The 25,620-nt window shown below is 39.1% G+C and overlaps 3 protein-coding genes and 1 long non-coding RNA gene across 5 annotated transcripts; all 4 read left to right on the top strand.

Moving 5' to 3' along the window:
• Positions 1 to 4,458: 4,458 nt before the first annotated feature.
• On the top strand, positions 4,459 to 5,320 carry LOC306974288. Its single transcript, XR_013793619.1, has 3 exons — positions 4,459 to 4,504; positions 4,945 to 5,017; positions 5,105 to 5,320. It is a non-coding gene; the product is annotated as an uncharacterized lncRNA (long non-coding RNA).
• A 2,169-nt stretch (positions 5,321 to 7,489) lies between these two features.
• On the top strand, positions 7,490 to 13,140 carry LOC306964028 (uncharacterized protein; the record flags this gene model as incomplete). The annotated part of the gene is made up of 8 exons (XM_079557866.1): positions 7,490 to 7,646; positions 7,804 to 8,570; positions 9,190 to 9,355; positions 9,503 to 11,215; positions 11,301 to 11,440; positions 11,539 to 11,737; positions 11,854 to 12,047; positions 12,769 to 13,140. The coding sequence occupies exons 2-8, from the start codon at positions 7,812 to 7,814 to the stop codon at positions 13,138 to 13,140; spliced, it is 3,543 nt and encodes a 1,180-aa protein (XP_079413992.1). The 5' UTR covers positions 7,490 to 7,646; positions 7,804 to 7,811.
• Positions 13,141 to 13,931: 791 nt separating this feature from the next.
• Positions 13,932 to 18,630, top strand: usf1 (upstream transcription factor 1). The gene is made up of 11 exons (XM_079571109.1): positions 13,932 to 14,051; positions 14,552 to 14,673; positions 14,892 to 14,944; positions 15,125 to 15,237; positions 16,071 to 16,184; positions 16,942 to 17,092; positions 17,174 to 17,261; positions 17,340 to 17,398; positions 17,537 to 17,631; positions 17,708 to 17,836; positions 18,036 to 18,630. The coding sequence occupies exons 2-11, from the start codon at positions 14,666 to 14,668 to the stop codon at positions 18,123 to 18,125; spliced, it is 900 nt and encodes a 299-aa protein (XP_079427235.1). The 5' UTR covers positions 13,932 to 14,051; positions 14,552 to 14,665; the 3' UTR covers positions 18,126 to 18,630.
• Positions 18,631 to 19,678: 1,048 nt separating this feature from the next.
• Positions 19,679 to 25,400, top strand: gkup (glucuronokinase with putative uridyl pyrophosphorylase). 2 transcript variants are annotated; one of them, XM_079565103.1, is made up of 23 exons: positions 19,679 to 19,803; positions 20,430 to 20,536; positions 20,699 to 20,743; positions 20,816 to 20,969; positions 21,178 to 21,249; positions 21,421 to 21,509; positions 21,587 to 21,743; positions 21,830 to 21,907; positions 22,007 to 22,098; positions 22,182 to 22,287; positions 22,611 to 22,690; positions 22,790 to 22,858; positions 22,921 to 22,981; positions 23,071 to 23,087; positions 23,173 to 23,230; positions 23,346 to 23,438; positions 23,686 to 23,746; positions 23,832 to 23,945; positions 24,313 to 24,370; positions 24,455 to 24,523; positions 24,607 to 24,670; positions 24,745 to 24,816; positions 25,033 to 25,399. In XM_079565103.1, exons 1-23 carry the CDS (start codon positions 19,747 to 19,749, stop codon positions 25,120 to 25,122), a joined length of 1,863 nt encoding a protein of 620 aa, XP_079421229.1. In that variant the 5' UTR covers positions 19,679 to 19,746; the 3' UTR covers positions 25,123 to 25,399. The 2 variants fall into 2 exon arrangements, with proteins under 2 accessions (XP_079421229.1, XP_079421230.1); XM_079565104.1 differs by lacking the exons at positions 19,679 to 19,803; positions 20,430 to 20,536; positions 20,699 to 20,743 and having other exon boundaries at positions 20,967 to 21,029; positions 25,033 to 25,400.
• Positions 25,401 to 25,620: the final 220 nt, after the last annotated feature.

Here is a 25,620-nt window from a genome sequence, read left to right as displayed (position 1 = left end):
CCTCGTGGGATCGAACCTCGGGCGCTGTCCAGTGCTTTTCTTCATGATAATTAGGGTTTTTTTTCTCAGTTTTCTCTTTTCTCTCATTAAAATTCCTCTCAACATCATTGAATAGACCAGGTGCTTTATTTGCCAAATGGATGATCTCATGTAAAAATTACAGTACGTTTACACACATATCAAAACAGTGGGTATTGTCAAAGCTAGAGCTGGGCGATATATCGATATTTAAGATATATATCGATACATTTTTACATGAGATATGGAATTAGACCATATCGCATATATCGATATAGTTCAAATTTGTGCTGTAATACTTACTTCATAGGCAATTTTTATTGAAGATATTTTTTACTTAAATGTGCACCTTACGGAGAATGTTATACAGTGTTTATGTTACATTTTACAGTGAGTTTTCAATAAAACTACTTTGACTTAACATTTCATTTCACAGCTCTCACTTTGTGGTAAAAATATTGGGATATATGTTGTATACTGATATTCAACCTAAATATATATCCATATCCCAGCCCTATTCCCTGCAAATGAAGGCTATGAATGTTTGGATAGTTTTCCTGCAGTGGGATTGGTTTTCAGATGCCAATGAAATAGTGATATATGTGTGTGAATTTGTATAACTTTTATGTACTTTTGTAAACATGAGCATTTTGACATAACCAGGTATGTGACACATTCTCCTTTCTAGACTAAAGTCTTTTGTGTATTGTCCCTGATCAAATAAATAAAACTCTTATTCATATAGAATTGTATGAACCCTGACCAGCACTTTTAGGTGGGAAACAGGCGCACCCAGAAGAAACCTGTCGTAGAACAGGCTGTTTGCTGCCTCTCCTCTTGCACTGGTGTAGCTCAGTGGTTACTTCCATTGACATTTCTCTCAGAAATAAACAATCTCTATCCCTACGTGGGATCGAACTCCGAGTGCTGTCCAGTGCTTTTGTTCTGAGAAGGTTTTTCTCATGTCACTAATTCAGCACTACCATATGTACACATTTATTTTCACCCCAAATGCAAAACACTTGCACAGTGTTCATGTGAACAGAAGGGTCGCGACTGAGCTTATATTACTCATGTATTTTTATTACAGTATAACAAAATATACAGTATCTCTTTCTCAATACATGATTTTCTCTTACTGGAATATGTTTTGTTCATTTAAAATATTATAGATTTACTCCCAGAAAATAAACTTGAGCATAATATTATTACTATGTTACATGATGACAGAAGAGAACTTTGTGACCTATAAAAGGGATTTTAAAAGTTTTTCATCTGATCTGAAACAGTTTGTCTAATTTTATGTTTTATCTGTTTATTTACTGGGACAAAGTTTGCGGTGGATCAGTGTCCCGTCTGCCATTAAAATGCTCTCACAAACTGAAAAGTAAAACATATTAAAGCTTCAGTCAAAGACACTTAGAACTGAAAGCTCATGTTAACAATGAGCAGAGAGCGTCTGTGTCTGACACAGATGTTCTCAAAGCCCTGACACTGAGTCCTGATATAAAAAGACTCTTTGCTGCCTCTGCTGATGCGCTGGTGTAGCTCAGTGGTTACTTCGATTGCACTTCTCACCTGCAGAGATCGCCAACCTCCATCCCCTCGTGGGATCGAACCTCGGGCGCTGTCCAGTGCTTTTCTTAACTGTTATGATGCTTCAGCTCCTCCGTTCACTTTTAGAACTATAATTTACACAAGTGAATATAGTGAGAGCTTGTGATATTTACAAAATGGATTTGTTCTTGAAAGAAAAAGACCTATTCTGAATCTTTGTGGTCAAATAAAGTAAACTTAGATCCAAACAAAAACTTCCTACCTGTTATGTGACATATTTTACTGTTTAGACTAATGTATTTTGTGCATAATATAGAATTTTGTATCAACCCAACATTTTTAGGAGGGGGAGGAAACAGGAGCACCCAGAAGAAACCTGTACAGACACAAGGAGAACATGCAAACTCCACACAGAAAGGGCCTGGTCGGTATAAAGCTAAGGATGTTCTTATTGTGAGGCGAGCGTGCTAACCACTCGGCCACATTAAAGACATCACCCACAAAATACAACACACTGTCCATTAGTCCTGATGTATTGATGATTCAAGAAACAGTGTTACTGTTTGCTGACATATGAGAAGAAGGCAAAGACAAAGATGACTTTTAAATCATTAAATGAAGATGCTCCTCTGCTCAAACGCTGAATCCAGAACCTTTGTTTGCACTGTCATGTTACACTCTCAATGTCACAGTTTTGCTGCCTTTCCTCTTGCACTGGTGTAGCTCAGTGGTTACTTCAATTGTCATTTCTCTCAGAAATAAACAACCTCCATCCCTTAGTGGGATCGAACCCCGGGTGCTGTCCAGTGCTTTTGTTCTGAGAAGGTTTTTCTCATGTCACTAATTCTGTACTACCATATGTACACAATTAATTTCACCCCAAAGCAAAACATTTGCAGCGTGTAAATGTAAACAAAACCTACATTATCTCTTTCTAAATACATGATTTTCTCTTACTGGAATATGTTTTTGTTAATTTCAATTATTATAGATTTACTTCCAGAAAAAAAAAAGAAGAGAATATTACAATGTGACATGATGACAGATGAGAAGTTTGTGACAAATAAAAGTGATTTTAAAGGTTTTTCATCTGATCTGATTTTTGGTTTTATCTGTGAATGAACTGGGACCGAGGTTTACTCTGGATCAGTGTCCCGTCTGCCATAAAAATAAAACAAACAAACTGAAAATAAAATAAAATATGATTTAAAAAAAGCTTCAGTCAAAGACAGAGAGCAGAGAGCGTCTTGGTCCGACACAGATGTTCTCAAAGCCCTGACACTGAGTCCTGATATAAAAAGACTCTTTGCTGCCTCTGCTGATGCGCTGGTGTAGCTCAGTGGTTACTTCGATTGCACTTCTCTCCTGCAGAGATCGCCAACCTCCATCCCCTCGTGGGATCGAACCTCGGGCGCTGTCCAGTGCTTTTGTTCATGATAATTATATTTTTCCCCTCAGTTTTCTCTTTTCTCTCATCATGTGCTTTATTTGTCAAATGGAGTGATCTCATACATAAATATGTACGTTTACACGTATAACAGTGGTTATTGTCCCAGCATATGAAGGGCATGGATGTTTTTCCTGCAGTGGGATTGGTTTTAAGATGCAAATGAAATAATAATATGTATATGTGTGTGTATCTGTATAACCTTAATGTACTTTTGTAAACATGAGCATTTTGTACAATCTTGTATGTGACATAATTCCTTTTGTCCATTGTCCCTGATCAAATAATAAAACTCTAATTCATATAGAGTTGTACTAATCATTTCAGAACAAGCCAACGACAAGAGTTTTAAATTACGTTTGAATCAATAAATGCTCCTCTGCCGTAACTGTGAAGTCAAAGAATATTGTGTCCAGTGTCCCCCATAAATAGCATATAAAATATGCATCATTTTAATCGAAATAAGCAATAAATAAGACATAATAAATGCTCATAACTGAAAACTTACATCAACAAAAGGCACAGAGCACCTTTGTTTGCAGTGTCATGTTACTCTCTCAAAGCTGTGGCTGAGTCACAGTAGAAAAGGCTCTTTGCTGCCTCTTCTGTTGCGCTGGGGGAGCTCAGTGGTTACTTCGATTGCACTTCTCTCACAGAAATAAACAAAGTCCCTCCTTGCGTGGAATCGAACCCAGTGTGCTGACCAGGGCTTTTTCTTATGGCACTAATTCTGCACTACTATATGTTCACATTTAAATTCACCCTCAAAAGCAACACACTCGCACAGTGTAAGTGTGAGCAAAAGGTTTTGAGCTTCAATCTATTTTCTTTGCAGAATCTTTCATAAATTGTCTATTATCACAAAACATAATACATTATGGTATCTGTGCTATCCAAAGAGATACAAATCAGCAAATTGTGCTTTTCTGCAAATGACCCATACAGGAAATATCAGAACGTATAGTTTGTGCTATGTATTCAAAGGTTTTAATTGAGAAGATCATATTTTGAAATAACAAGGCACCTAAAGTATGGCTCATTTCCCTGTTCTAACTCAATGCAGATCTGTCCCTACTTTCACCTCAATTAACGATCACTTTAGCTTGAGAGATGCTGAGTGAAACCACAGAACTGAACCCAACATTATACAGATCTACATCCATCAGTGTGTGGCACTTTAAGATGGACTTCAAATCCACTGGCTCTGCTGCCCTTCCCTGCAAACACTGATTATTGGATTTCTGCCTCCCATTGATGCAACAGGAAATCAGGAGCTTAAAAACGGGAAGACATTTCATTTGTACACTTGTTGGCGAGAATCTCTCTGCAAAGAATTTGTGAGTAATGTACTTTTATAAGAGCGACAGCGCTCAGAGATAAAAAGTGAATTTGTGACCTTTTCTGTGTTTCCTTTACAGTCATTACAGAGTGGACACTACTCTGTTGACATGTATTTTGTGGTGCCTCTTTATCTTTATATTGGTAAGAATTCATTTTTAGTTGCATGTTACTCACAAATGTAATGGGTTTCTGTCAGAGTGACTGCTCGGCTGTTGCATGCGAAGAGAAGCTAACGATACTTTGGTGGTTCCTGTTGCCGCTCTAACAAGCCCATCAGTCACCAGAACAAGGCATAATCATATTTAGAAGACATACAGATAGGCTACCACCGCACGCCCATTGCCTTGTTTTAATCACACTACTTTCCTTTAGAAATGATGCCTTCATTTGGATGTTATTGTATAGGGTAAAAAAAATGTGGTGTCTACTTGTATGGTAAGTATATTATAATTTGGACAGATTTTTGTCTCTTCTCCTGAAAAAGAACCTCAATGTCTTCAGCTCTGCAAATGTGTTTTCCTATAATGCTCCTCTGGTTGCTTTCAAAACAAAAAAAAATCTAATTGTTAATTGTATTACAGTGTCATCCTTTGCTGCCAAACAGGGTAATTTTGGCATCCTCAGAGCTTGCGAAAGTCACAACAATAGCTTGAGGTAAGGGGTTTCTGATGTTGAACCTGCTGTAAATCGTTCTACTACACATGAAATTAACCATGTTTTTCTTTGACCTTTTCTTTTAAGGGTGGAGTGCTTGTATGCGAAATGTGCTGGCTCCCCATCGTTTTCTTGTAAACTTAGCTCTGATGATCCACCGATATCTACTGACAATTGCAACCACACCATCCCTAACTATGTGAACAACTACTCTAATACAACCACGAGCTACCATTGCACCCTGACACGAAGAGGCAGAGAGGAGAATGTAACCCACACTGTTGACTACAGAAAAATGTTAAAAAAAGGTTTGTACCTTTTGTAGGCAACTTAAATTAACAAGCAGGTTTTCCGACTGTGGTTCATGTATCCTTTGCATGAGGTCGAAAAAACATGGACTGAATCAGGTCTAAACAAGAGCTAACCTGAAAGAAGTTGGAAAAAGGACTAAAAGATGAACTGTGGAATGACTTAGTGATTTAGTGGTTTGAGCATTCACCAACAGATCCTATGGCTCAAATTCAGCTATACGATGAGTGCATCTTGTTCATGTTTGGGATTGTGCGTGTTATTTCTCTTGTTCTGTGTTTACCTCCAGGTCGCAAAAGATGGTGCGAGGGTGTATCAAGTGCAGTGCGAAGTCCAAACCTTGCCTCTCTATGGCCTCTTGTGATCATGATGTGGACTACCCTGCAAGACATTTAATAGACGACAAAAAAATATTAAAAAGCAAACGCCTGTGCTGTGTAGGGACATAGTATATTCTGCTTCAGGACATTACTGATACTTACAGACATACAGTGGGAGGAAAAAGTGAGAACACTGTTTCTGCATAAATTGGTCATAAAATGTGGTCTGATCTGTATTAAAATCATAAGAACTAATAAACAGTGTCTACTTGAACTAATACCACCCAAACATTTACAGAAATTCCAAATAGTGTACTCACTTTTTCTTCCCATTGTAGTGGTTTTCTCAAAAACACTAAATGTATGCTGTGTCCTTTTGATGTATTCCTCCTCTGAGTGATAAACACCTCTTCTCTCAGCACATAGCATGGCTCTTTCCTAATTTGCAGCTTTGTAAAATGTTGTTGATAAAATAAATGCATCATTTGTATCTGTATTATGGCCTATAGTCTTCCCCTCTCTATTTAAAAAGAGAAATGGAAATTGTGTTGGCCCAGTAGGACCAGCTATAGCCGAAGTCATAGTACAATAGGGTATTTTGCCTCTATAATGGCCGGCGCTGCTAGTATAGCTGGTGTATGGTGGTAACTTCGTTGCAGTTTCTGTTTCTGAAAACAAAACACTTACTCAGGCGGGTTCGAACCACAGAGGCTGCCGTGATTTCGCCCCTGGAGTCTTGTCCTGTCTACTCTGAACAACACTGTAAATAATAGTCATCATCATCATCATCATCATCATCATCATCATCATCATCATCATCATCATCATCACTATCACAAAAAGAAGATTAACAACATAATGTGCTATATGATTGATGTGGCTATCCCAGCTGACGTAAACATCTTTAAAAAAAGAAGCGGAGATAATCACAAAGTATTGAGATCTGGTAATTGAAATCAAGTGCATGTGGAATACCAAAACTCGAATAAACTCCCTTGCTCAAGTCGGTGCCAAAGAAATACACAGTGCTAGGGACTGCCCGCATCTCTTCGAAGAATCCTTGGCTGAAGACATTGGCCCCTGGTGAACAAACCAGCTCAAATGCTGAGATCATGGTGATGATAATAATAATAATAATAATAATAATAATAATAATAATAATAATAATAATAATAATAATAATAATAATAATAATAATAATAATAATAATAATAATAATAATAATAATAAAAAAGCATTTTTTTTGCCCATGGGTTACAGTGGGTTTAGTTAAAAAAAGAAAGATAAAAAGAAGCATTTTAGCATTTATGTATAACATTTTGCCTAAAAGTATTAAACGATTGACGCCATAATCAATATTGATATTCTTAATACTTTATTTTATTAGACTAGTATCGCGCTGCTGGAAAACCTAATTTCCGGTTCCGCTTGTCTTCTGCGCATGCGTCTCATGGGCAAAAAAAACAAAACAAAAACAAGCTCTGGGTTAGTTGTACGCTATGGCTGTAAGTGTCGTTTATTTGTACAGTTTGAATTGTGGTGTCATATTATTCACTGTAGCAACAAAAAGAGAGTTATTAGTGTTTCATTTTATAAATGGTCATGTATCTGTCCTTAAAAAAATAAAATCATAACTTTTGCAATATATGATATCTGATATGTGCAAAGAAGCACAACGTAATGATAACGGTATCTTATGTAGGCCTACAATAAATAATGAAAACCCGATCATTATATTCATTTTACATAGTCTAGCTCTACTACCATTTTCGTGTGTGTGGTGTAAATACTGACACAAGAGGTTAATGTTGTCAAATGTGTCTTCCATCGTCTTTAGGCACATGTTTCTGTCCTGTCCAGCGGTCAAAAGCCAAAACTGATCAAATGTGAAGACTCGCGCGCATTACTGTGCTGCCCGTTTTGTCCACTTTACAAAGGTGATTATGCAAGAGTGGAAACCCACATCCAAAGTCATCTAAAGACGGTGGTACGTCACGGAGGTATGTTTTCTGAGGAAATGGTACAAGTACTGGTATTTTTGCATGAAAAAGGGATGGTCAGTTGTCAAACGTATGCCAAGCCATGGTTTTACTTTCCCAGAAATTTATTTGGAGCTTATGTTGATTATATCATTTATTTAATTTTTATTTTTTTTAGAGTATGTGATGTATACTTGTAATCGGGGATGCAGAAAGAACAGTCACTACCACTGTTGTGTTTGTGGCATCACTCTCACAAATCGGAAATGGATTATGAAACATCTCAGCACCTGCCATCCTCAAAATGAACAGGCCCAGCCTCAACATGTGAAGTGCCCGCCTCAGCATCTACAGCGCCAGACTCAACATTTACAACTTTGGCTCCTGTCCCAACCTCAACACCTGAAGTCCCCGCCTCAGCATCTACAGCACCAGCCTCAACATTTACAATTTCGGCTCCTGTCCCAGTCCCAGCCTCAACATCTGAAGCCCCAGCCTCAGTCCCAGCCTCAGTCCCAGCCTCAGTCCCAGCCTCAGTCCCAGTCCCAGTCCCAGTCCCAGTCCCAGTCCCAGTCCCAGTCCCAGTCCCAGTCCCAGCCTCAGTCCCAGTCCCAGTCCCAGTCCCAGTCCCAGCCCCAGCCCCAGCCCCAGCCCCAGCCACAGTCCCAGCCTCAGTCCCAGTCCCAGTCCCAGTCCCAGTCCCAGTCCCAGTCCCAGTCCCAGTCCCAGTCCCAGCCTCAGTCCCAGTCCCAGCCCCAGTCCCAGCCCCAGCCCCAGCCTCAATTCCAGTCCCAGTCCCAGCCACAGTCCCAGCCTCAGTCCCAGTCCCAGCCACAGTCCCAGCCTCAGTCCCAGCCACAGTCCGAGCCTCAGTCCCAGCCTCAGTCCCAGCCTCAGTCCGAGCCACAGTCCCAGCCACTTGGCTGTTCTTCTCACACAAGACAGGTGCAGTGCAGTGCTCTATTTTTCACTTGTATTGAAGGAAAAATCTGAAAAAACACAAAACTGTTATCAGTGTCACTCTAGATGGTCATTATATGAAAATATATGCTGGTTAGTCATTGTACAGTAACAGTGTATCCATTCTTGTCAGAAAACATTGAATTGAATTCATTTAATTTAATCAGGGACAATGCACAAAATACATTAGTCTAAAAATGAAGAGATTCATTGTGCCAGGTTATAGCAAAAATGCAAATTTCCACCCGTAGTCCCCGGACAGGTTGATGTTATACTTACAAAAGTTCATTAAATTAATATATATATAGTAATAATATCACAAAGAAGCATCACTCAATCACACTTTTGATCACAGTCATTCAGTGCGTACAGGTGTGCTTTGATAATAACCACTGTTATTGGTCAGGCGTGTATATGTGCTATAGTTTGCATGAAATAATTTAGTTCAGAATGTTGTTCCAAAGAGGCTCGCTGCTTCATAAGAGAACGATTGCTGACCAAATGTGGTTCTAATCTTGGAACACTGCACTCTCCTCTTCTGTTAGCAAGATGACAATATTGTAGTTTGGTTAATGCTCCCCTAATGTCTCTTACTTATCTTTAGGCGCATTTTTCTGTACTGACCAGTGGCCAAAAGCCACAGCTGCAGAAATGTGAAGACCCAGTGTGTCCATTACTGCACTGCCCATTTTGCCCACTTTACAAAGGTGATTATGCGAAGGTGGAAACGCATATACAAAGTCATCTAAAGTCGGTGGTACGTCACGGAGGTATGTTTCCAGTTGATTCGATTTGAAATGCATTTAAAGTTGCATACAGTGTATAGAGCATGATGCTAGCTTTCTTTAGTCTCAACACGAGTCATGTTTTTACTTGAAACGCCATTTTACTTGTTACTTTATTTGTTCTCTTTTCAGACTTTCTTATGTACATTTGTAACTGGGGCTGCAAGAAAGACAGTCACTTCCACTGCTGTGGTTGTGACATAACTTTTACGAGGAGGAAATCGATTATGAATCACTTGAGCACTTGCCATCCTCAACATTTACGTCCCCAGCCTCAGTCCAATCCCCAGCCTGTGCCTCAACTCCAGCTTCACCCTGAGCCTCAGCCTCAGCCTGAGCCTGAACCTCAGCCCGAGCTTCAGCCTGAACTTCAGCCTGAGCCCCAGTCCAAGCCTCAGTCCCACCCAAATGGCAGTTTTTCACATGTGAGACGGGTTCAGTGCACGATTTGTCAAATTGAGTTGAATAGAAAAAATCTTTCACAGCACATGAGACGCAGGCACAATACTCAGCCTGCGCTTCAGCCTGAGCTTCAACGCCAGCCTGAGCCTGAACCTCAGCCCGAGCTTCAGCCTGAACTTCAGCCTGAGCCCCAGTCCAAGCCTCAGTCCCACCCAAATGGCAGTTTTTCACATGTGAGACGGGTTCAGTGCACGATTTGTCAAATTGAGTTGAATAGGAAAAATCTTTCACAGCACATGAGACGCAGGCACAATACTCAGCCTGTGCTTCAGCCTGAGCTTCAACGCCAGCCTGAGCCTGAACCTCAGCCCAAGCTTCAGCCTGAACTTCAGCCTGAGCCCCAGTCCAAGCCTCAGTCCCACCCAAATGGCAGTTTTTCACATGTGAGACGGGTTCAGTGCACGATTTGTCAAGTTGAGTTGAATAGGAAAAATCTAAAACAGCACATGGGACGCAGGCACAATATTCTCAAAGAGGACATCAGGGCAGATCGTTTTCTAGTGAGCGAATGTCTGGACATTGATTTAGGAATATATGCTGTTTTAAAGTCATTCAACAGTAAAAGTGGATCCATTCATGTACAGAAGAAAACATCTGGTAAAAACCACCAAATTAGGTGCACATTAAGCGACTGTTTACGCATTAAAGAGGAAATGCAGGAGACTGGTTTTGTTGCATATGACTGTGTCCATATACAGTCATTGAAGTACTACTGTCCACCACCCCTCTCCCCAAAGATCCAACTAAAGGAGGAAGTCCTCAGAGAAATCACAATCAGCAAGTGGTTCAGTAAAGAACAAAAAAGAATATGTCTCCAGAAACAAGCTGCAGCGAGCGAAGAAGGCGTCCCCTTCAGTGTGGAGGTCAAAGTGGGAAGTTCTTCCACAAAGAAATTAGTGTCAGTTTATGAGCCACACCTCTCCAACTACAATCAATTTGGCAGATTGATGGTAATGCTTGACAAAGATAACAACAAATGGCACTGCCACTGTGCAACTGCAAAACAGGCTTGTATTCACAAGTGTATTGCCAAATGGCACCTTTTCCACACAATGAAGGAGTATTTTATTAGTGTTGAATGTGGTGATGTTGAAGAGAGTGATGTGAGCGAAGGAGATCCTGAAACAAAATACAAGAATTCATGTGAGTACCCTCCACAAAACAAAGACTTGAAAAGAATAGTCAGATACATACATGGAAACAAGAAGCTTCCTGCCAATTTGCCCGCATATTTTTGTGGTCTGACAAGTGAGTCTGATCTACCAACACATTTGATACCAAAGGAACAAGTTTGCCCTGAATGTCCTGGAAATCTTGCTCTTGGTGAACCCTTCATCATAACTGAATCAGCAAAAATAATCACAGTCAAGGGAGTCATTGAAGGTAAGCATGCATGTAAAACTTACATTTAATTGTATTTATTTATTATTCTTGTAGTTGTCACTACTGTGTTGATCTCTTCATACAGGTGTGACAACGTTTTGCAGAAAATGCAGTTCATGTGGTATGATGCTTCGTTACCAAGACTGGGAGGATGGTGTACACAATTTCAATGACAATATCATTCTTACCCTCCATTTTTGTATTTACCTTAGAAATTGCCTTCAGGTAATATTCAACTATTCAATCTGTAAAATAGGATAGTTCATACATCTCAATTATGCAAGCACAATTTGTAAATGTTTGGTTGTTAAAATATCTTACAGACACACGTAGCTCTTGGTCAAGCTATTGAAACATGGGAACTGACCTCAGGACAAAAGTATCCCAGCAAGAACACTCTCATACATGGATACCTTCATTTTGAAGCACTATCAGAGCATGATTACGATTCCCTCTGTGTTCACTGTGGAAAGTTCTGGGATTCTGTATGTTTAGACAGCATTGCCCAAGGATTTGTTCCAAGTAAGATCTTTATTTTTAATTAATGTTTAGCATGTTGCCATGTCAAATTTTTCCATTACTCTTTGCCTCTGTCTTTCTGCTACCACTCTCCTTTGAAACTTTGTATTTGCTTTCAGGGGACTTGCAAAATACTTTCACAATTAAACAAACAAAACCCCATTGGGCCCGTTGGAATGAACCGCATTCTCATAAATCGAAAATGGTGCTTAATCCAGAGCATGAAAAAGCCCACGTCACCACTCAACCAAATGAATACACAGAGGTGGAGTTAATAAAGGACAGTCTATTGGATGAAATATCTGCCCTCAAGGTAAACGCATATGCATGATGTTTTGTATTCTATCCGAGTTCATTGTCCCACCTCAGTGGATGAAGTTTAGGACGGCAACTAACGATTATTTCGGTAATCAGTTAATCTACTGATTATTTTTACAATTAATCACTGTACAGGCGCTCACTTTAAAAATGTGTTTTTTATGATAAATACTACATTTCCACGTTTTTTTTTTTGCTCTTTCTGAGTCTGTGTAACCAGAAAACAATTGATTACTAAGATTATTGTCTGCAACTATTTCAATAATCCATTAGTTGTCAATTAATTGATTAGTTGATTCAGCCCTAATGAAGTGAATAAATTGATGTGTTTTGCCCGGATTATTATCAGGACACCATTCCACCGTAAAAATCATAAACATACGTTGGTTTCCAGTCAAACAATCTCAAAATATACAACGGGTGGGCAACAAATGAAGAGCCCTTTTCCGCTTCCTGCCAGGAGCTTACAGTAGAATAAATCCATACCGATGGTGCGTCTCATGTTTGCTCACTTGTCTCCTCCATGTCTTCATGCTGCGAGTAAATGTGTTGCAACAGCAAAGTAGAAGAGTAAAGGATTGAAAAAAAGCAGCAAAAATATTTCAAATAAATGACAATCATTAGATTAATAAATAATTCGATTTTGACGCGATAAAGAAACCATAATAAGAGATAATAAGAGTTTGAGACTTACAATGTACATATTGATATGATAGGTCCAATCCATCCGCAAACTTTGCAAGGAGTGCAGGATTAATTCCAAAGGTTCCCAGATGGAATTGATCTTGCGCCTGATGGAAGAAATGGCAACAGGAAGGAAATATGGCCAGAGCAGAAGTCGTAAAAGAAGATGGAGCAGGAGCAGGAGTGGGAGCCACAGCAGGAGAGGGAGCCGAAGCGGGAGCCGGAGGAGGAGTCAACGCAGGAGCCGGAGCCGCAGCCGGAGCCGGAGCCGGAGCCGGAGCCGGAGCCGCAGCCGCAGCCGGAGCCGCAGCCGCAGCCGGAGCCGGAGCTGCCAGAGCTGGAGGGTCCACACCTCTCCCAGAGACCTTTCAGAAAAATTGGAATTACCATTGCAATGGGTATGACTATGCTGGAGTCATATATTAGAGATTCAAAATTGTTGTGTTGTATGTTTTAGGGTTTTTCTCTTTTTAGAATCTACATCAATCAATGATTGTTTGGCAGAGAAATTTAAAATTGCAAATAATCAGTAGACAGTGGAAATATCTGAGGATGAGAATGTGCTGTTTGAAGTAGGCCTTCAAGTGTTCTGTGTTAATAAAATTCAGTAAAGTTTATTTCATTTAAGAAATGGTCTTTGTATCTGTTCTATGATGCCTTTTGGTAAGGAAAGGTATATAGCCTCATTTAGTTGATCCATGGGTTTTATTGGACAAGACTGCATATTCAGATCTTTGGAACTGGGAACCCACATCACTGAGGTTGGAATAGTGTTCATGAACATGGCAGCAGCCGTATCCACTCTATTTGTACTACCAGACCATTCAGTCCGTCAAATGTTTGGAACATTTTTTTTAAATATGCGTTAGCTTTTCTTTTTTAATTCAAGACTAATTACCTTATAGATTTTCACTGAAGGCATTATAAATGAACATATGGAATGATGTTTTTCACAAGATAAAGTTGAAATAAATGATTTTCACCTTTTGCTTTAATTACGGTTTTGCACACTTTTGACATGTTCTCATTTGCTTGAACTGCTGAAAACCCTTTCAGGTAAACTACCTTATGGGGCTCATTGAGAAACTGTCAAGAATAAAGGGCGGTAATTTTACTGTAGGCCTATGTGTGTGTAGAAATATAAAAGGTGCGACTGTTGCATTAAATAGGGTGCATGTCTTAAAACTATATAAAACGTGTGTGTATGAGAGATAAACAGATGTAATGCTGTAGTGCTTCCAGAGAGTCATCTCCTAAAGCGCATGCGCTCAACGCCAGCTCTGTTGACAAATATCGGGGGAGGGACCACTGCGGCGTAAGTAGACCTTTGTTATGACTGGAACGTAGACTCAAAGTCATTACAGCAGTAAACGGACACATTGGCAGGTTGTGTGTTTTGTAAAACCTCTGCCTAACATTTGTACAATGATAGAAAGGAAAGAAAATGTGTTGAACATCTGTAATAACCGCTGTGGGCCAACATAAAGAAAGCTATCCAAGCTAGTTACAATGAACTGATGAACATCCGGCTGGCTTTGTAACGCTTTGCTCATAACCTAAAAAGGGATTTGTTTGACTGGGTCTACTTCGACTCGCAATGGCTTGTTTGGAAAGCACGACTTTGACGACTTAACGCTGGCTATAACCACGCATTGTTGGTGTTTAGCTTCTATAAACGTCAAATGAACTCATTTCCGGTTTGGTTGCTAACGTTCATAGATGATTGTGAACTTCACCCGCCTTCACCGTGTTAGCAACCATATTCATCTTTTTTTTTAATGTGTTATCCTCTTATGCATATTTTCCTAACTGCAGACCGAAACGCAGTCTTCTCGTTTACTTCACTACTGAGAGGGTGGTCAATCATCCATTTATCTTGCAGTCTGGCTTCTGGAGTAAACCGAGTCGGTCTCCCTGACCAAGACAGAAATGAAGAGGTGCGTGTTAACTCGAGAAACTAACTAGCTACACATACCTGCAAATATCATGGTTTTAAAAGAGTGTTTTTATGAACAAACAACTCACCTGTCTGATTATCATTTGAAGTCAACTTGTTTTTGTGCCCGGCTTTTGTGGCACAATTGCTTTTCTAGAGTAGCTTTTTATGAACTGTTTTGAGAAATATGCATACTTTGATACTACTGTGTTTATGCAGCCAACAGAAAAGCCCCGACCTGCCAGATGAAAGTATAACTGTGAATGAGGAAGGTAAACATAACTTTTCTTGAAAACTTGTTACTGCAAAATGAGGCATTATGTATCTGAGTTAGAGTTGTTATTACAACTAATACATTTTCAATGGTATTTGAATTTGTGAAGTAATTGCTATTATACTGCTGTTAAAGGCTGTGCGCATGCAATTGGATCTCACTCTCCTCTTTGTTTTAGGTTCTGTTGCCACTGCTGAAGATCCTGCTGCTATCGCTACTATTCAGTCAGCAGCTACTTTCACTGATCAGCCCATTAAATATCTCTTCAAAACAGAGGGAGCTGGTGGACAGGTATATGGCCACTATCAAACCCACAGCAAGTCATTGATTTTAGATCATAAAGCATCTGAAGGCTGCATTCACGTGATATCACAACATGCTTACGAGCCTGTAGATTTTTCATTTTGGTTTATGGCAAATATCTCTGAGAAAATCCAAGTGCAACTAAAACTGGCACAATGTTGAATGCCTTCTCTGTCAGCACAAATTACTTAAGGCAGAGTTGCAAGGTATCAGCAGCCAAACTCGGCCAAAAATATCTGAAAAACCACCCAAACCTGCATACAGAATACTCAATGAAAAAGCAGCTCTGACGGCCTTGGATTGGAGGTTTTGTCACTCGAAATAGGGATTTTGTCAACAATATAAAAATAACCTAAATTTAGCCTATTTTTTATAGAAAACCAGAAGGCCTAAACCTGTGGACATCACCAAAAAAGCCACCCCATTGGCAACCCTGAACTAAAGTCACATTATTTTCTCATAATGGTGTCACTACCACAGAATTATCAGGTTCTACTTACCTAGATGTTTTTGTATCTCTCCCATAGATTACTATTAGTACCTGCCCAGCATCTTAGATTATGACAAATCAAATTCTAGAACATGAACACATCTTATTGACATTGATTGACTTAGTACATCTTTCAACATTTTTAAATAGGGTTAGGAGGTTGTACAGGCTTGTCACAAGAATAAAGTCTTCATTAAAAACTGTAGGTCATGTAGGTTTGTTTATTATTCACGTCTACACGTACAAGTTGTTGTACCAAAATTAGGAGATTGCGAACCATATCTTGATTGAGTAATTGTTGTGACAGGTCTTATTGCTTGTGTTGTTGCAGGTGACATACAGGGTGATCCAGGTCTCTGATGGCCAGTTGGAGACTCAGACGGATGGAGCGGCAGCAGTTAGTCTGGTTGCTGGTTTCCCTGCAACCTCACAGACTGTTACACAGGTGAGGGCCCCACAACCACCAGGCACCTTACTCAGAGCGTGTATGGCTTAGAGAGGTGGCTTTTGTTAATTTTGACATGAGATGTTTTCAGATTCTAAAATGTGATGACGTGATGGGGCCAGTGTCTCTGTTTAAATGACGTGTTATTAGAAATAAAAGCTGTACAGAGCTATTATTTTACTTTGGAATGCTGTAATCATAGCGCAATTCAGAAATGTTAAAACTAATAATTCAATTTAGTGGTTGTTTTAATAGGGGGAGAGGGTATTATCGATCTGATGGCCTAAAATGTAGATAGTTTAATAATACTTGCAGCAAGGAAACAATTAAGCTCAAGCGGTTGTGGTAAATGGTCAAAGATACAACGTGATCTGTTGTCTTTCAAATGGGATCATGTCAAAGGCCTGTAGCGTGACTACTGACAGATACAATCTAATCTAGGAATAATTTATGCTTATCTGTGTATAAACAGTCTGTTCTTTATGATATTGCAATCTAAAATGTACTCTAGAAAGTTAGTTTGGTTCTGCTTGTTTTGAATGTTTGTTTTTGTTACATTTTCAAGACATAATTGAGGAAATGTAACTGGATGCTTGTAACAATCAATCAGCAATTGTAACTAGTTGCTTTGGTCCTGTCCTTCAATAACTCATAAATGTAGTAATATTTATGTTGTTAACAAATCTTGTTTTTACAGAATACAAACTCTTCTGGCCAGGCTGACTAGAATAACACATGGTGTTTATATTGTTTTTAGGCTGTTTTCTCTCAGTCGGAGGGATTGGAGGGAGACAGTAATGCTGAAACACAGTACACTTATTACCCAGCAACACTGGCTGATGCCAATAACGGTACCATGGTAACTACCGTACAGGCTGACACACTTTTAGGCCAGCCTACACCCACAGGTAAGTACTGCAGAAAATATTTCATATCATAGTTGATGACGATTCATAATAATGACTGAGGTCAACTCCTTTGTTTTACAGGACAGCTTTATGTAATGATGTCACCACAGGAGGTTTTGACAGGAACCAATACCAGAACAATCGCACCACGCACTCAACCGTACTTAGCGTAATTTACTATCTAATCATTAACTAACTGTATCACGGTTGATCCTTGCTAATAAGCAAACTTTTAATTGAATTGTAGAAAACAAGATGCTCCGCGGGGTTCCAGAGATGAGAAACGACGGGCTCAGCACAATGAGGGTCAGTGTTGGCATGTAACGGGAAGAAATCTGAGTAAAAACAAATGACATACACACAATAGCATAGAATGAATGCATGTTTTGTTTTCAGTAAGATTGAAAATTGTCATCAGTTTAAGAAATATGTATCTTCCTACAGTTGAGCGTCGGCGCAGAGACAAGATCAACAACTGGATCGTTCAGCTTTCCAAGACTATTCCAGACTGTAATGTGGACTACACCAAAACTGGACAGGTGAGACCCACTCTGGTCACATCTTACTGCATCTGACTATAAGGATGGCACTTTATTAATAAAATGTTCTGTTCAGAGTAAAGGAGGCATCTTGTCAAAAGCCTGTGATTACATCAAAGAGCTCAGACAAAGCAACCTGAAGCTCGGAGAAGACATAAGTACCCTAGATCGTCTACGAATTGACAATCAACTCCTCAGACAGGAGGTATAATGCTTTGTACAGTGTTTTTTATGTAATTGAAACACTTTGTCAGTGTTAGTATGTTTCATTTACACTAATGTAACTGAAACATTTTACAGTAATGTACCGTAATGACAAAATTCTTGCTCTCTCAGTCTAAAACTCTCTGATAGTGTGGGTTCAGTCCCTTCTGTGTTTAGTTTTATGCATATCTCTTGCTCAGGTGGAAGACTGGAAGTCCAAGAACCAGATCCTGAGAAACCTTCTTCGACAGAACGGCATTGTGGGATCATCCAGCACAGAACCCCAGTGACAGGCTGGTTACCAAGCTGTATATTAGAAACAATGGGCCAAAAGTACTTGAAACACTTTTACAAACAGTAATTGTTTGCATGAAAAGGTCAAGCAATTCAACATTCAGCTATTACTTTTAAAGATTTGTAATTATTCACAAAGGATAAATAAAAATAGGCTAATGGTAATTTCATGCAGTTACATCGAAATCCATATCCAGTCTTGTAAGCTTACAAACACAAAGATCACATCTCTGTGCATGTCATTATTGTTCATAGTCATGTCTTTAAACATTGTATTTTTAAATAACTTTTCATAACTTTGACAATACTTTCATTTCTGACTTTGACAAGACCATGATGCATTTGAATAGTTTTTATTATTATTACTATTATTATTAGTCACACACCTTGAAATTCAATTGTCACTATGTAAATGAAGAAAAAAGGATATGGTAACTGAGAATTACAATGTATATGTATGTGTGTACTCATGTCTTTTATTAAAATATGAATAATGACAAACATTCTCTCTTTATATGAACACATAGACTGTTGAATGCTGAAATTTGAAAAAACAAACAAAAACAAAAAAAAACCTATTGAAGAGAAGATGGGGCAGCCTGTTAACCCATCTTTTTAGTGTTTGTTTAGCAATTTACTTACTTTACTTTATCGAGTTTGGAGATGTACATGAAAATAAATGTAAAACTTTATGTAAAGATATGAATATGCACAATATTTCATAATGTACATAATTTGAATATTGTGTATCTGTTCATTTGTCAAGGCTGCGTATAATCATGCAAATTCACATGAATTTGTCATGTATTTGTAATTCGAAATAATAATAATAATGCCTTACACTTGCGCTTTACAAACCTGTATTACCAAGTTTCTCAAAGCACTACACTGTTGTCATTCTCTCCATACTGGTAGGCTACTGTTGTAGCCACAGCTGCCCTGGGGTAGACTGACGGAAGGGAGGCTACCAGTCTGTGCCATCGGCCCCTCCGACCACCACCAACCACTACATTCACCCAGGCTTCCTGGTGTTCCCAAACGGTCTCCCATCCAAGTATTAACCAGGCCCTTCCCTGCTTAGCTTCGAGATCTGACATAGCAAAGGCGGTAGTTACAAATAAATACCAATCTAATCTAATAACTAGAAAACATTGGACAGCGCCCGGGGTTCGATCCTATTTCGATGGGACCAAGTTTCTATGAGCCATAAGAACGTGAGAAGTAACCACTGAGCTAAACCAATGCAGAGACCCAGGGCACTGGTAGCGCTTCTTAACTTATTACAGAGAGTCTTTAACGTGCTCTAGAGTCAAGGTATTGAAATACATATTTAAGTGTCGTGGACTGCACACTAAAGACCCAAATCAACATACAAAAAAACACCTTAACAACGTACACTTTTTAGGATAAAGCTGACGGTAACAAATTAACCCCTAGAGCGGAAGTATAATTTATTTTGAAAGTTCTGCCCGGAAGTAATTCCAGATAAACTAGAACGAAACCCCCTCCACAGCAGCTTGTCCCATTATGACTTAGATATATAACCATGGGGATATAACTACTGATTTCACCCTCGATGAACATATCCTCGGACACTTTCAGGAGCAAGTGTCCACCATGATTTGTATTTTGCTCGTAGCTGGGCACGGCACGGTCTTAGAAACACAAATCAAGGTAAGTGAAGCTGCAAAAGTCTCACGAGTGCAAAGTTCTAATCCTGCACACATCGCGCGCAGAAATAAAAGATACATAAACAGATAGACGGCAACAATGTGGTACAAGACTCAGATGGCGCTTGACTATGTAACAGAAATGGGCTGGAGTGCAGTAGGTTACAGTTCATTTCATTTCAGTGTTATCTAATAGCAGAGGTGGACGGAGTATCTTAAGAGTAACAGTTACGTTGAAACAATTTTACTCCTGTACTAGTAAAAAGTAGTGACCCAAATAAATACTCAAGTAAAAGTAACTGAGTGTGGAAGTCTGAATTATGTTTCAGTTGTGACAAAAATGATGAAATCCTAATGTTAAAATAAATATATTACAATATATTTCTGAAGAAAAAGGGGCACAAGCACTCACTTTTATAACTTTAACATTTTCTCACAGTAGCACAAGAGTATGCTCAATGTGCCAAATAAAACATGAGTCTGTTTGATAAAAGACCTTGAAAACCTGTTAAACACAATTCACTCATCAAGAGAAAATTATAACAGCGATACTTTAAAATTACTTTACAGAGCTGCTGAGAAATACTTTGTAGGCAAATGATCAGTTAAACAATCGGATCGCTTTTCCAGAATGATGACACTGGTTTGTACAGCCACCTCAGAGGAGTGCCAAAGGCTTTACTGCCTGGCATGGGAGGGAAAAAGATCCTTGACTTCTGGTGGGAAACGGTCAACACGTGAGTAAAAGTAGTACTATAAAGCAAAACCCAAGCTTATTGTCTAGTCTAGTATTGTTCATATTATGCATATCATGCCTTGTTAATGTTTAGCTAACTAAAATTAGCTGTCCTCAATTCATACCATAATGGGATTGATCGAGATTTCTCCCTGCTCTCTAGGCGACAACTATTTACTGAGGTCTATCTCGTTACAAATGCTGACAAGTGAGTATAGACTTACAAATAGGTTCTAAACCCTTCAGTCCAAAGTGCTTACATTTGCTTTGTCCTGTTTAGGTACAAACACTATGAGCGCTGGGCCACAGCTAATGACTTTCCTGTCGAAAACATCATAAACGATGGCAGTACAACTCTGGAGGATCGTCTGGGTGCCGTGTCTGATCTAGAGCTGGTTATACGCAGTCAAAAACTACAGGATGACATTATGGTGGTAAGAACAACCCGTCCTTGCCTTTGTCTTGCATCCTGTTAGAGGCTGCAATAATGACAGGTGTGTATAGGTGTGTATAGTGGTCCATCATGGCATCCCATGTCAGTTGCTCCTTTGCTGTGTTCACTGGGTCAGTGTTCACTCACTTGTCCAAAGGTCTGTTATTGCTACATTCAAGACACAATGTTGCTTCGGTCATTTTTTACAGATTGCAGGAGACATGCTCTGTGCAGATCAAAACTTTGACATTGCTCAAGTGATCCGCTTCTTCAAATCCAAGGTAACTGTACGGACACCACTGGTTATCCATTTACAAGCCCTGTTTCCTTCCCAGTGTCTTCAGTTGATTGTGGCAAAGGCAACATTGTAGTTATGTTTTTGCAATACCTTTGGATAGAAAAATAATGTATTTATATTTGGACAAAAATGATCTTCCTTGTCTCTGCTGTAGCCTGGGGAGCTGATCATCTACTACGAGCTGGAGGAAGGTGAGAAGAGCAGCTCGAGAGGCATTGTAGAGGTCTGTCCTGACTCCAATAAGTGAGTTCAATACCTCTGTGAATGAGACATAAATAACACAATTCTTTAATTGCTGTATTGCCTTTTGTTTCACTCAGGATAACACGTTTTTTGGAGAAGCCCGCGGAGGGGTTGACCACATCTCGATTGGCCAGTGTAGTGTTTTACTGCCTTCAGAAAGACACTCTCTCATACCTGTCTGACTTCCTCTGTCTGCAGCCTCAGGCCACTGACAGGGCCTTTGGGCAGTTCTGGGTTTGTACACTTTCAAAATATACCAAGAAAATAACCATTGTTCTCCGTGGTTTTCAATTATTCACATATTATTGTGTTTTTTGCAGGCGTGGCTTATAAATGAGAAGCAGCTGGATGTGTTTGGGATGAAGCTGCCTACTGGTTTTCAGCTTATTGGGCAAGTGGTGAGTTTCTTGTTATGAAAATATTACTTATTATTATTATTAACTTATTATCCTTTATTTTGTTTCTGTTCATTTTTTGTTTGTTTTTGTCCTTCTCAGGGCTTGTCTGACTATACCAAGTGGCTAACGCACTACTCCGCCAAGCAACAGGACAATCCCGCTAAACCAATTACATGCAAGTCATATGCCAGGTCAGTGTCATAGAAAAAAAATGTCTATACATTTTACTTTCCCGGTGCAACACTTTAAAAAAAAAACCTGCATATGTCTATAGGGTTGGATTAATGGGGAATCCTTCAGACGGCTTTAATGGAAAAACTATTGCTATGACCATTTCTAACTTCTGGGCTGATGTTACTCTGACGGAGAGCCAGACTTTGGTAATATAAGACTCATTGTTGCAGAAAGCTAAAATACTTAAGTTAATTACAAATGTTAAGCATTTCTTACGCATTGGTAAATACTTCATTTAAAAGATACTGTATGTGCACCAATAGTAGCACGGTCTGGTTAGGAACTGGGTTTGGTCTTGTTGTCTTATAGGCTGTAAACATTCATGGTCTGAAAAGTTATTTAATATTTGTTCTTAAAAATGATCAGCATATGAAGAGGAAAGCTTTGTACTTTTCTAAGATAAAAGATGAATTAACAATTTACCAACGCTATAAATACTGTTATTCTCGGTTTTATTATGTATGATTAGGTCTTGGTTCCTCACCCACTCAATGACCCCACAGACTTTGGGAGCTTACAGGATCTGTTCTGTATCAGCAGGAAAGAAGGGTGAGTGCACATCATGTATGTACAGTGTTGCTGCCCTATTGACAATGGGTAGTCATCATATGAGGTAAAAGAAAGTTACACTTGTAATAATTGTGACAGGTATCTTGGGGGTCTGAGGCTTCTGCAAGCAACCTGCAAGAAGTTTTATCAGTTTTGCTCTAAACAAGGGTGAGTTTTTTGTTTCACAAGTCAAGTTAAAAGAAATATTAAACCCTTTTGTGTTTGTACAGCATTGCCTTGACAAAACAGAACTTTACCTTGAAGTATGACACGAACATTCCTCGACAAGTGGTGAGTGGTCATTACTTTACCAACAGTAAATTACATACCACAAAGACTTATACCTGAAATATGTTTTTTGCTCTTGTATATTTCTTAAGGGTCTTGCTGGAAGCAGGTATGCTTCCCCTTTATTGTTTTAAAAATGTTGTAATAATTCATACTTGTTGACACTGGGCTCCCTGTCTCTTTCTCTGACCCAGTGCCATTGTGTCTGCAACTCTCAAGTGTCTTATGAAATTCTACAACATTACAGATGACGTAGGTGCCCCTTATATACAATAACAATGCAAGAAGTGGTATAGTTTGTGTCCTTTACTTTATGGAAAGAAGACTTTAACAAATGTGTTTGTTTCAAACTTACCTGACACTGTAGGATTTACCAAAGCCCATCAGAGCCAATTTTATCCTAAATGTGGAGACAGATGAGCTCTTCATCACAGCAGGACTTCAGGACAGAGTTGTACAGGTAACAAGTTACTGTATCCCAGCTTGAAGACTGTTCTATTTTTTTTCAATTGGAAGTAAACTAACCATCACATTTGCAGTCAGTGATGCTGACTGGTGTTAGATTCCATGTCATGTCCCATATACTTTCTTTAATGTTTGCCATGTTATTACTATATTACAAAGGATATTTATTTATCCACCATATATCCGCTCCTTGTACTTGCATTTGCTGCTTAAACGGAACTTTCATGATATTGTCTACACAGGTCTACGAAGGTTTGGTCTACATGGATTTCAGTAAGAAGCTCATGGATGAACAGGGCTATGGTATTTGCACTTCTATGATGTATATACCAACATAATTTAACCTTGTGTTTTTCTACATACTATACTTTTCCCCATGTCTTTTAAGGTAACTATGTTTGTATGGACATGAGTGACCTTCCTCACTTCTGGTTGGCGTACCTCAGCGATCCCAGTGACTCCGGACGCATCCACAGCAACATCAGACAGCGCTGGCTCAATGGTATGAAGCACTACAATTAAAATAATGACTAAGAGACATCTTATCTACAAAGGGCACGGGGCCTTATTTACTAAATGCGAGATGTCTGACGAGGAGTGAGTGAAGCAGAAAAAGTTAAACCTTAACAAGACGAGATGACAGGGGAGAGAATCATTTTTTCTTTTGGGTAAATGTTCTCTGACAGGGGGCTTTTAACTGGTATAAGTAAGAGAGATGGTAAGGCTGAGTCGGCTGATTGTTCTGCTGCTGAGGTGAAGATTATGCAGTGGGGGGAAAGTGCATTTAAATTGATAAATGGAGAGTGGTCGCTATTGTTGCACATTGTTGAACTAAAAGTCACTGACAGGTGTAATCTTCTTGTCGGCAGGGGAGCCTCTGGTTGTCGATGCCATGAAGAGTTTCGCGGAACTGACTGATCAAGCAAGGTTAGCCAAGGCAGAATATTATCCAAATGTTGATAAGTTCATTTTGACCCACATTTTTTTTTTTCTTGCAAAATGTTCTTCAAGAATTGCTCTAGAAACAAAAGACTGGGGTCGCATGGTTCAGTTAATGGACCAAAACTTTGAACTAAGACGGTAAATGTGTATATTTTTTCTAATGTTAGGCAAATGTCTTGTAGCTGGTACCTCTGTTGTAACAGGCCCCTCTTCACCAACAGGACTGTGTACACTGATGACTGTCTGGGTTCTGGAAATCTCAAAATGGTGCAGATGGCGAGACAGGTACATACTATTGTCATTCACTGTGTATTGTGCAACATGTGTTTCTATATTCTGATTTTATGAATGTGTTACAGTTTGGCTCTGCTGTGAAGTTGCCAGGCAGTGGAGGGGCTGTTGTCGGCCTGTGTTTGGACCAAGCTAAACTGGTAAGGACTAGTCACAAAATGGATCAAATCAAACAAGCTGCTTTGTTTTGCAATGTTCTTTGGAACCTATAACATGCAACAAACACTAAGATAAGAGATAACATGTCTCTGTTGTTTTGGCTTTTCTTAATGTATGAGTATTCTTGATTTTTGTTGTGAATAGTGTGTCATCATTAACTCGCTCGTCTCTAATGCACTACCATGATTCGCCGCTAGGTGGAGATGAGACAAGCTTTTCAGGAGGCTGGCTGTGTCTTCTGTGTGATCTCACCTTACAACCCCTCAGCATGCACCAACCAGCTCTAACCCACGGGACAGGCACTTTCATATGGTCCAGAACATTTCTATTGATCATCACAATTCTGATTATGGAGCATTTTTTTTTAATGACAAATCATTTCAGTGCAAAATTAGGAAGAATTATACGATTGTATGAACCTATATATTTATCTAAAAAATGATGGACACCTAATAAAATAAGTAACTCGGGGACTCGAGTTATCGGGTAGAATAGATAATTATGTTGAAGCCGCATAATTGTGTAAACATTTCATTTTGTAAGCCATGATTGTATTACTTCTTAATTGTGACTAAAATTATGCATTATAGGAAAATTATGTATTCTGTGCATAATTTGTAAAACATAAGAACTTGTAATTATACATTTTATATCACTGTAATAAATATGATATTAACTTTTACTCTGATCTGTTTTTTCCATAGTATATTCTTACAAAAGAGTTAAGAAATGTGTGAAAATGCAACGTAGCCAATTTTTACAGTCTATGGGTCTAACTCAACATC

This window comes from Gobius niger (genome assembly GCF_951799975.1).
Source record: "Gobius niger genome assembly, chromosome: 1".
Classification (NCBI taxonomy): Eukaryota; Metazoa; Chordata; class Actinopteri; order Gobiiformes; family Gobiidae; genus Gobius; species Gobius niger.
Note: the sequence above shows the minus strand (reverse complement) of the source record. Positions and strands in the feature narration are given on the sequence as shown.

Coding starts and splice junctions, on each gene's coding strand:
- usf1 (XM_079571109.1), top strand. Junction 15,238..16,070: donor CAGAGGGAGCTGGTGGACAG/GTATATGGCCAC, acceptor GTGTTGTTGCAG/GTGACATACAGGGTGATCCA. Junction 17,262..17,339: donor CGCACTCAACCGTACTTAGC/GTAATTTACTAT, acceptor ATTGAATTGTAG/AAAACAAGATGCTCCGCGGG.
- gkup (XM_079565103.1), top strand. CDS start 19,747: ATGATTTGTATTTTGCTCGTAGCTGGGCACGGCACGGTCTTAGAAACA. Junction 23,747..23,831: donor CATGGATGAACAGGGCTATG/GTATTTGCACTT, acceptor ATGTCTTTTAAG/GTAACTATGTTTGTATGGAC. Junction 23,946..24,312: donor CAGACAGCGCTGGCTCAATG/GTATGAAGCACT, acceptor TCTTGTCGGCAG/GGGAGCCTCTGGTTGTCGAT.